Source organism: Anomaloglossus baeobatrachus, chromosome 2 (assembly GCF_048569485.1).
Source record: "Anomaloglossus baeobatrachus isolate aAnoBae1 chromosome 2, aAnoBae1.hap1, whole genome shotgun sequence".
NCBI classification, from domain to species: Eukaryota; Metazoa; Chordata; class Amphibia; order Anura; family Aromobatidae; genus Anomaloglossus; species Anomaloglossus baeobatrachus.
In genome coordinates this window covers 705,504,298-705,515,114 of record NC_134354.1, presented here as the reverse complement: position 1 = coordinate 705,515,114, position 10,817 = coordinate 705,504,298, and the positions used below count along the sequence as shown (strand labels likewise).

Below are 10,817 nucleotides of genomic sequence, written 5' to 3'. Positions count from 1 at the left end.
TCGGACTTCCTGGAAGGCTTGACGACTGCGAGTGCCGCCTTGGTGGTTGATGTATGCGACGGCAGTGGAGTTGTCCGACTGGATCCGGATCTGCCTGCCCTCCAGCCACCGATGAAAGGCCAATAGGGCTAGATACACTGCCCTTATCTCCAGAATATTGATCTGAAGGGATGACTCTATCGGAGTCCAGGTTCCCTGAGCCCTGTGATGGAGAAAAACCGCCCCCCACCCTGACAGGCTCGCGTCCATGGTGACCACAGCCCAGGTGGGGGGTAGGAAGGATTTTCCCTGCGACAGAGAGTTGGGAAGCAGCCACCACTGAAGTGACATCTTGGTTGCAAGGGAAAGAGAGACGTTCCTGTCGAGGGAAGTCGACCTCCTGTCCCATTTGCGGAGAATGTCCCACTGGAGTGGCCGCAGATGGAATTGCGCGAAGGGCACTGCCTCCATCGCTGCCACCATCTTCCCCAGGAAGTGCATGAGGCGCCTCAAGGGGTGTGACTGACCCCGAAGAAGAGATTGCACCCCTGCCTGCAGCGAAAGCTGTTTGTCCAGCGGTAGCATGACTACTGCTGACTGAGTATGAAACTCCATCCCAAGGTACGTTAGTGATTGGGTCGGTGTCAACTTGGATTTTGGGAAGTTCATGATCCACCCGAACTGCTGGAGAGTCGCCAGAGCGACGGAAAGGCTGTTTTGACACGCCATCTGAGAGGGTGCCCTGACCAGAAGATCGTCTAAGTAGGGAATCACCGAGTGGCCCTGAGAGTGTAGGACCGCCACAACAGATGCCATGACCTTGGTGAACACCCTTGGGGCTGTAGCCAGGCCGAAAGGCAAAGCCACGAACTGAAGGTGTTCGTCCCCGATGGCGAAACGCAAAAAGCGTTGATGTTCGGGTGCGATCGGCACATGGAGATAAGCATCCTTGATGTCGATCGATGCTAGGAAGTCTCCTTGTGACATCGAAGCGATGACCGAGCGGAGAGATTCCATCCGAAACCGTCTGGTGCTCACATGTCTGTTGAGCAGTTTGAGGTCCAGAACGGGACGGAACGAGCCGTCCTTCTTTGGCACCACAAACAAGTTGGAGTAAAAGCCGCGACCATGTTCCTGGGGGGGAACAGGGATCACAACTCCTTCTGTCTTCAGAGCGTTCACCGCCTGAAAAAGTGCATCGGCTCGCTCGGGGGGCGGAGAGGTTCTGAAGAAACGAGTCGGGGGACGAGAGCTGAACTCTATCCTGTAACCGTGAGACAGAATGTCTCTCACCCATCGGTCTTGAACATGTGGCCACCAGGCGTCGCAAAAGCGGGAGAGCCTGCCACCGGTTCGGGGATGCCGAGAGTCATGAGGAGGCCGCCTTGGAAGCAGTGCCTCCTGCGGCCTTTTGGGGGCGTGACTTGGACCGCCACGCATAGGAGTTCCTCTGGCCTTTCTCCGGCCTGCTGGACGAAGAGGATTGGGGCTTGGCGGAGGGACGAAAGGACCGAAACCTCGATTGTATTTTCCGTTGCTGAGGTCTCTTCGGTTTGGACTAGGGTAAGCAGGAGTCCTTTCCCTTGGATTCCTTAATAATCTCATCCAATCGTTCACCAAACAAGCGGTCGCCAGAAAACGGCAAACCGGTTAAGAACCTCTTGGAAGCCGAGTCTGCCTTCCATTCGCGCAGCCACATGGCCCTGCGGACTGCCACAGAGTTAGCGGATGCCACCGCTGTACGGCTAGCAGAGTCTAGAACTGCGTTCATGGCGTAGGAAGAAAAAGCTGACGCTTGAGAAGTCAAAGACGCAACCTGCGGAGCAGAATTACGTGTGACCGCAGTAATCTCAGCCAGACAAGCTGAGATAGCTTGGAGTGCCCACACGGCTGCAAAAGCCGGGGCAAAAGACGCGCCCGTGGCTTCATAGATGGATTTCACCAGGAGCTCTATCTGCCTGTCAGTGGCATCCTTTAGCGATGTGCCATCTGCAACCGATACCACAGATCTAGCCGCCAATCTAGAGACTGGGGGATCCACCTTGGGACATTGAGCCCAACCCTTAACAACGTCAGAGGGGAAGGGGTAACGTGTGTCAGTGAGGCGCTTAGTAAAGCGCTTGTCCGGAACCGCTCTGGGCTTCTGGACAGCATCTCTGAAGTTAGAGTGATCGAAAAACGCACTCCGTGTACGTTTAGGGAACCGAAACTGGTGTTTCTCCTGCTGAGAAGTCAACTCCTCTACAGGTGGCGGCGGGGGAGATATATCTAACACCTGGTTGATGGACGAGATAAGGTCATTTACTATGGCGTCCCCTTCAGGTGTATCAAGATTGAGAGCAACGTCAGGGTCAGAGCCCTGAGCTGCGACGTCCGCCTCGTCCTCCAGAGAGTCCTCAAGCTGGGAACCCGAGCAGCGTGAAGAAGTCGGGGAAGATTCCCAGCGGGCCCGCTTAGCCGGTCTGGGACTGTGGTCCGGGCCGGAGTCCTCCACATGAGACCTAGGGCCCCCCCTGGGAACGTGCTGCAGCGCGGACAGAGAGGGGCCTGGAGGCGAAGATCCAACAGGGCCCGGGGCCTGTGGAAGGACCGGTCTGGACTGCAAAGCTTCAAGCAGCTTGGCAGACCTTTTGTCCATAGACTGAGCCATGGATTGTGAGAGTGACTCAGAGAGTTTTTCAGCAAAAACTGCAAACTCTGTCCCTGCCGCCTGGACAGGGGGAGCAAGGGGTTCTACCTGAGCCGAGGGGCCCACTAGTGACCGAGGCTCCGGCTGAGCAAGCAAAACAGGGGTTGAGCATTGCTCACAGTGAGGGTAGGTGGAACCCGCAGGTAACTTAGCCGCACAAGAGGTACAGGTCGCAAAATAACCCTGTGCCTTGGCACCCTTGCTCCTTGTGGACGACATGCTGTTGTCTCCTAGGAGAGTGATCACTGAGGGTATATGGGAAAGGGTATACAGCCCGACCAAACAGAAATATATAAATATATATATAGTATCTATTCCGGCACCCTAAGGGGACCAGCACCGGGTGACCGGTGTGGCTTACCGACCGCTAAAAAGCGGAGTGTGTGTCCTCCAGATTCCCTGCCTTAGGTCTCCCAGCGTTGCAGAGCTCTTTCCTGGAAATCCTCCACAGGCAGAATGCCAAAAAAATGGCTGCCGGAGCTCTCTGGGGAGGAGTGGGGCCGTGGGCGGCGCTAGAAAAGTGCGGGAATCTGGAGTCCCCACAGTGATCAGTGAGGGGGGAGGAAACATACAGGATGCTCCGGCCCTCACAACCGACGTCAGGTCGGCAGTCCCGCCCTTACCCCTGATAGACAGGCCCGGGGGCGGGAGTTTTGCTACTAGGCCGCAATTGAAGCCGGGGACTAAATTTAAGACCGCGGCCGACAAACTGGCGCGGTCGGCGCGGAAGTCCGCCGGCCGTCACAAATAAGCAGCTGCTGCAGCGTCCGGGATAAAGGCGCTCCATGCACATCCACCATGGGGATACAGAGTACCTTAGTGATGCAGGGCCCGGTCCCTGAGGATAAATCAACTCCTGTCCGACAGATTCCCACAGGGGCTGCGGAGGGAGCACGGTCCCAGTGAATGGATGACCGCTCAGGATCCCACTTCTCCCAGAGCCGCTAAGGGATGGTGAAGGAGACGGCATGAGGCTCCGGCCTTTGTACCCACAATGGGTACCTCAACCTTAACAGCACCGCCGACATAGTGGGGTGAGAAGGGAACATGCCGGGGGCCCACTTTTCTTCCAACCGATATAACTAAAATGAGAATGCATGAGTGGATGTGTGCCTCCTTCCACACAAAGCATAAAACTGAGGAGCCCGTGATGCACGGGAGGGTGTATAGGCAGAGGGGAGGGGTTACACTTTTAAAGTGTAATACTTTGTGTGGCCTCCGGAGGCAGAAGCTATACACCCAATTGTCTGGGTCTCCCAATGGAGCGACAAAGAAATAGAAAATGCCATTTTTGTATGCTAAATCTCAATTTTTTTTCTTGATTTCCTTCAGCAGTAATGCATGTCTATGTTCTTACATTCATGGTTTGCATGCACTAGCATTACAGAGTGCAACTGTCTTTTTTTTTTTTTGTCTATTTTTTTTTTTTTTCAAACTTGCCAGGTTTTAATGAATTATTCATAGAAATTTGGGAGCTTTGTTATGGTAGACCTAGATTGGTGCTGTCAGGCTTATGATGGGATATATAAGATGATTTTTTTCCTTTACCCTCAGCCCCTTCCCCTTTTATTCTTCAGCTTTCCGTTTTCTTTTCAGAGGTGATTTCTCTTTAAGGTCACCTTTCTGTTGTATTCTTGGAGGTGTATAGTGGTTTATTAATTTAATTTTCTGATTTATTTCATATTTGGTTGGGAACAAAATTGTATGCTTTTTGACTCATGTATTTGTAACTGATATTTAAGGGGACCTGTCACTAGCTTTTTCCCTATTAAAGTAAAAGAATCCCCTTCTGCAGCTCCTGGGCTGCATTCTATGAAGATGCACCTTGGCCTTGACTCCCAGACCCCAAAAATAACTTTATAAAACTTGCCCTTAGGTATGCTAATTACCTTGGTTGGCCAGATGGGCGGGCTCATTTTCTGCTCCTTTATCCCCCTCCTGCCACTGATCGCCGTCTTCCTTCCTTGATTGACGATTTGACGCCCTCCGTCATCCTCCTCGTCACATTTTCAAATCACGCGCCTGTGTAGTTAGAGTGAACTGCGCCTGCGCGAGCAGACCTGACATATCGCGGGCAGAGCAGAAAACAGCTGCCCTCGTTCGAGTCAGTGAACTAAATGTGCAGGTGCGAGATTATGGACGGGTACGAGCATGGCGCTGGTGAGGTCATGCACAGCACCGACCTCACCAGCGTCATGCTCGTACCCGCCCATAATTTTGCGCCTGCGCATTTAGCTCACCGGCACGAGCTAGAGCAGCTGTTTTCTGCACTGGCTGCGATATGGCAGAGCGAACTGCGCCTGCGCGAGCCAACATAACTGCACAGGCGCGCGATTTGAAAATGTGACGAGGATGACTGAGGGCGTCAACTCGTCAATCAAGGAAGGAAGACGGCGATCAGTGGCAGGAGGGGGATAAAGGAGCAGAAAATGAGCCCACCCATCTGGCCAAAAGAGGTAATTAGCATACCTAACGGCCAAGTTTTATAAAGTTCTTTTTGGGGTCTGGAAGGGGAGTCAGGGCCAAGGTGCACCTTCATAGAATGCAGCCTGGGGCGTAACTACCGTGGTCGCCATTGCGACCGGGCGGTTAGGGGCCCGCGGCCGCCCGGCAGATCAGCAGCCAGCTCCTTTCCGTGAGAGAGGAGCTGTGCTGTTCTGTCGCAGACCACACGGTGCGGCGGCTGCTATATGACCCGGTCGCCGCCGCTGACACCGGGCCCCCTGCCTGGTGTCAGCGGTGGCGTCACCGCGCTCCTGTCACCGCGAAATTGCTTTGATATTGCATAGAGCGGCCGGCGCCGCTCTATGCATCATCAGTCTTCCCCCGAGCCTGCGCGGTGACGTCACTCCTGTGTGACTGCTGTGTGTGGTGAGAGCACAGAGCGGAGGAGGACGCCAACCGGAGCCACGGGGGAACGAGGACAGAAGTGAGGACGAGCGGCAGTGAAATAAGTAGAGGTGAGGACAGAGCTGCGGTGGAAAGAGAAGAGAGGGAGTACGTGTTTTTTATTTATGAATCAGTGAGTACACGGAGAGGCTGGCTGCAGGACACATGGACTCCTTGGGGGGGCCTAGCTGCAGGACACATGGAGTCCTCGGGGGGGGGCCTGGCTGCATGACACATGGAGGCCCTGGGAGAGCTGGCTGCAGGACACATGGGAGCCTTGGCTGCATGATACATGGAGGTCTACGGGGCTGCATAATAAACATGAAGGACACCTTATACATGGACTATATGAGTGCATTATACATGGAGGAGTATGGGGCTGCATAATACAATATGAAGGTTTATGGGGCTGCATTGTAATACATATAGGACTATGGGGATGCATTGTAATATATGGAGGACTATGGAGGCTACTTTATGCGTAGAGGACTATGGGGGTACGTTATAAAACATGGAGGACTGTGGTGCTGTATAATATATAGAGAACTATGGGTTGAATTATAATACATGGAGAACTATGGGAAATGCATTATAATACATGGAGGACTATGGAGGTGCATTCTAATATGTGAAGGGTTATGTGGAACCCTTTATACTATATGGAAGGTTATGTGGGGGCCATTATAGTATTTTGAGAACTATATACGAGGGGGGACAAAGATATAAGCATGGGATGGGAATGTTTTGTGCTGAGGGAAAAAGGCTCCCTCAGCACCCAGCTTTCCCATGCTCTGCTGTACATCTCTCAGCACCCAGCTTTCCCATGCTCTGATATGGGAAAGCTGGGTGCTGATGGAATGATGTATAGCAGAGTATGGGAAAGCTGGGTGCCGAGGACAAGATGGATATCAGAGCATGGGAAAGCAGGGTGCTGAGGGTAAGAGCCAAGTGTCAGCATCATTATCCTGTACCCCGAGTGTCAGTGTCATTATCCTGTACCCCAAGTGTCGATGTACGTGGAGGGGGGGCCCCGGTCCAAATTTTTCACCAGGGCCCATCAAACTCTAGTTACGCCACTGAATGCAGCCCAGGAGCTGCAGAAGGGGAGACTTTTAGTTTAATAGGTAAAATCTGGTGACATGTTCCCTTTAAGGTTGTGCAAGACCGATAATGTATCTTTGCAATGTAAGCATGTTGTTTGCATTTTTGTACAATTGCGTGTTTTCTTCAAATAGTATGAACATAAATAGCAAGACCTGCTGACAGACTTTCTACAACTGCCGAATTATGCCATCTTGCAATGTTTCAGTCATCACTGTTGACACCCTTTTTTTTCTTTTATTATTAATTTTAATTCACCCATCACATTTGTGAGACTAATTAGATTTCACCATGCCCAATAATTTGTTCCAGCAGGAAATTAGCCAATTCCCCTCTTTGTATTGAAGTAAACTTGCATGATCAGTTGCGCTGAGCATGCGTGTATGGTGAAATATAGTCAACCAAACTAACCTTCTTCAGGCACTTATTGAATGTTATTTCCAGCTTTACCCGAATCTAAAATTGGCTACAATTTGGTTGTCTGTACTGGTTTTTGGAAATACAAACTGCACTACTACATTGCAGCTGAAAGTGGAGAGGAAAGTGTATGCCTGGATGCCAGTAATGACCAGACTGTAGGCCCGGATCAGTGCCATATAAATAATACAATGGACTTACAAAGACACTCAATCTATTCTCTGTAAACAGTAACAGTGTTCAGCAGGGGACATAGCACATATTAATAAAATAACTAGACTAGATTTATTCTGTTACACCTTCACAAGCTACTGTCATACAACAGATTTTCATTTCCTTGTGCCTTTGCCATACAATCAGTTCCGTCTTGGTTGCAGTTTTATGTCCAAACCTTAAGCCTGCTTTACATGGTACGATCGATTGTGCGATTTCACAATCGATCGTACCCGCTCCGTCCTTTCTGCGTCACGGGCAAATCGCTGCCCGTGTCGCACAAAGTCAGTAACCCCCGTCACACATACTTACCTCTCGTGCGACCTCGATGTGGGCGGCGAACGTCCACTTCCTGAAGTGGGAGGGACGTTCGGCGTCACAGCGACGTCACACGGCCGCCGGCCAATAGAAGCGGAGGGGCGGAGATGAGCAGGATGTAAACATCCCGCCCACCTCCTTCCTTCCACATAGAGCCGGCGGCGGCCGCGGGAGGCAGGTGAGCTGGTCATCGTTCCCGTGGTGTCACAAGGAGCGGCGTGTGCTACCACGGAAACGATGATCAACCAAATTAAACGATATTATGGAACCTAACGAGCAGTACCCGACTCACGATTTGTGAGCGATACTGCGTCGCTAGGAGGTGTCACACAGGCCGGCATCGCCAGCGATGCCGGATGTGCGTCACAAAAACCGTGACCCCGACGATCTATCGCACGATAGATTGTCTGGTGTAAAGCAGCCTTTAGGCTTTCGCTCTCTAGACTATCGAGGCTTTTGTATTTCATATAGGTAAGATCGGAAACAAGTAGCTGCCTCCATTGTATTTTGTCTTTGGGAAACCAATAAACATCTTTTTAATGTATAATGCTGTAGGTGATAAATATAGAGGCTATTAGCATCAAAGAGCACACACTAGAGATGAGTGGACCTGTGGAAGTTTGGTTCGGTGGGTGCAGCTGGACTTTAGCTAAAGTTCAACTTAGGACCCGGAGTTGACCTGAACCCCATGGAACAATGGAATTCACTAATTCGGTGGCTCAGGTCTCTGTCCACATGCAGGCAGCCGTAAACAGAGCACTTCCGGGGTTGATTTATTTTTGGTGCACACTACATCCAATCACGTTGTTGTTACCCCCTGTGCAAGACACTCAAACACTGCAAGGGACTGACACTGGGCTGAGCACCGAGCGTACCTGAGCACTGATGCTCACACGAGTGGTTTGCATATGTAAAGCACCCGAACTTTTTTTTTTTTTTTTTGTAAGGCCATGTGCGCACGTTGCAGTTTTTTTTACGCTGCGTTTTTGTGCATTTTTGGCCTCTAAAAACGCACCCGTGGCAAAAACGCGCAAAAAAACACATTGGCAAAACTGCATGCGTTTTGACCGCGTTTTGGATCTCTGCGTTTTTCCAATGCATTGCATGGGGAGAAAACAAAGAAAAATGCAGGAAAGAATTGACATGTCAATTTTTATTTTTTTTTAAGTTAAAAAAACGCAGCTTAAAAAAAAAAAAAAAGTTGTGTGCGGACAACAAAAATGAAAACTTGTAGACTTTGCTGGGGAAAGCAAAGTCATGCAGTTTTGAGCCCAAAAACGCACTGTGCGCACAAAGCCTAAAGTCTGTGTTTGGTATGAACACCAAACCTTAGCTTTACTCATCTCTAGTCACTACATGTAACCTGCTCATATAGTATGCATAACAAAATCTGGGCTACGGCCAGGTGCACATATGCATTTTTAGCACCATTCAAAGGGGTTGTCAGCATGGATGGATGATAACCCCTGTAAGCTATGTCACAACGAAAACCACTTTCTATATCCCCATGTGGTACCCCTAAATATAAGTAATAGATGCTTTGTGGAGAAGACCAAAAAAAAAAAAAAAAGCCATTAATCTGACCAGCCATCTACAGTAATCTGACTTCTCTGTGTGGTTGGCTGTATCTCTGCTGACAGCAGCATTTAAGCACCGCGACCGTGGCCAGGCCTCTTTATTCAGGAGCTCATAAGCCCCCCCCCCAGCAACGCAATGGCAGAGAGACAACGGGTAGCTCTCAGCAGGGCAGATAAAGGTGCACCTGCGCAGGACCTCTATGCTGGCCTATGTGGATGACGTAGGATGCATCATCCTCATGGGGCTCCGAAGGAGGTCTGCGATCGCAGCAGAGAGGAGGCGACAGACCTGGGAGCAGCGACGTCCATTGGACCAGACCACCCAAGAGGAGAGTATAATAAACGTGTTTTTTGTTATACAGAGTGGATTGGGCTCTGGAATGCTGTATATAAGGGCTCACTGGAGGTGGCCACATCTCATAAGGGAAAAACCTAGTGATGGGTTCTCTAAGTGGTTTAAAGAGACCTGTGAGACAAAGCTTCGTTGTAAGGACATGGTCACACTGATGTATTTTTTTGGTGCCCATCATATATCCTGACAGAGAAACCTATAATATCAGCTGTGATATCTAAGTACTAGAGCATTAGGAGGCTAATATATAAATGCTGTATGGAGGCATGTACAATAGATTCACATATTGTTATTTTTAACCAACTGAAATTGAACAAGTTATCCCGTTTACACAGTCAGTGGAGAATATAGAAACATACCAGACAACGGTAGTGAATAGGGCATAATCACATTTTATATACATATTGGTTCAGTAGAAAAATATTTTACACTCTTCCTTCCCTCCCGTCACCCACACTATATACATATCACCTCCCCCGAGGTCCTGCATCATTTAAATAATATCTCAGTAGCAGAAATGAAATTGACTTCAAACTCCTGGTCGGAGAATCTGGAGACAGAGCGTCGCGCGCTCTGCCTGATCTGTAGCCTGCTTTCTTCAGACATAGACAGGATACGGTCCATAGCCGCAGCATAGCTCTCCTCGCTGTCTGCCAGAAAGCCGGTATCATGGCCTTCATATGGGATGACAATGTCAAGTCTGGGACCTCCCGAATTATGAGCCAAAATAATTGTTCCCGCTGCCATGCACTCCACCACGCCTGGAAGGATAATAACATATGGAAAAGGTTATTTTATATCTACTCTGTAAATAGATGAGGATCAGTCACTAACAAAAAATATCATCCTCAGTCCTAAGCAATGGTAACTTATAGGAGCTCAGGTAGCATGATAAGCATTAACACTAGAACTAATGGACTCGTGACACCTATATAGAAATACATGGTGCAAAGTAGTCAAAATGACTACCTCAGTAGTTCTAGTGTTAAAGAAGTTGTCCACTACTTTCCCATTGAGAGGAAAGGTCATCAATGTCTGATTGGCTGGGGTACAACACCTGGCACCCCCACATATCAGCTGTCCTCGGTGCCAGCAGCAGGCTCCCGGAAATGCTCAGTTCCAGAGTTTCCCTATCAAATAATAGTGGTTGTGAAAATCCTACACTGGACCAAGAAATCATAAGTAAGTAGCTCCACTCATAAAATGACAAAAAAAAAAAACTACAAAAAAAACATGTGTATAAGCCATTTAACTAAAAATATATCTGTATTCGAACAATTCA

General features: G+C 49.7%; 1 protein-coding gene across 2 annotated transcripts in view; it reads right to left on the bottom strand.

Moving 5' to 3' along the window:
* Positions 1-9,911: 9,911 nt before the first annotated feature.
* Positions 9,912-10,817, bottom strand: part of ALG11 (ALG11 alpha-1,2-mannosyltransferase) — a 28,086-nt gene continuing 27,180 nt past the window's right edge. For both annotated transcript variants that reach the window (XM_075334582.1, XM_075334583.1), the window contains exon 4: positions 9,912-10,296. In XM_075334582.1, coding sequence (XP_075190697.1) covers positions 10,025-10,296 — 272 coding nt within the window. In that variant the 3' untranslated portion in view covers positions 9,912-10,024. The remainder of the gene's footprint in view (positions 10,297-10,817) is intronic.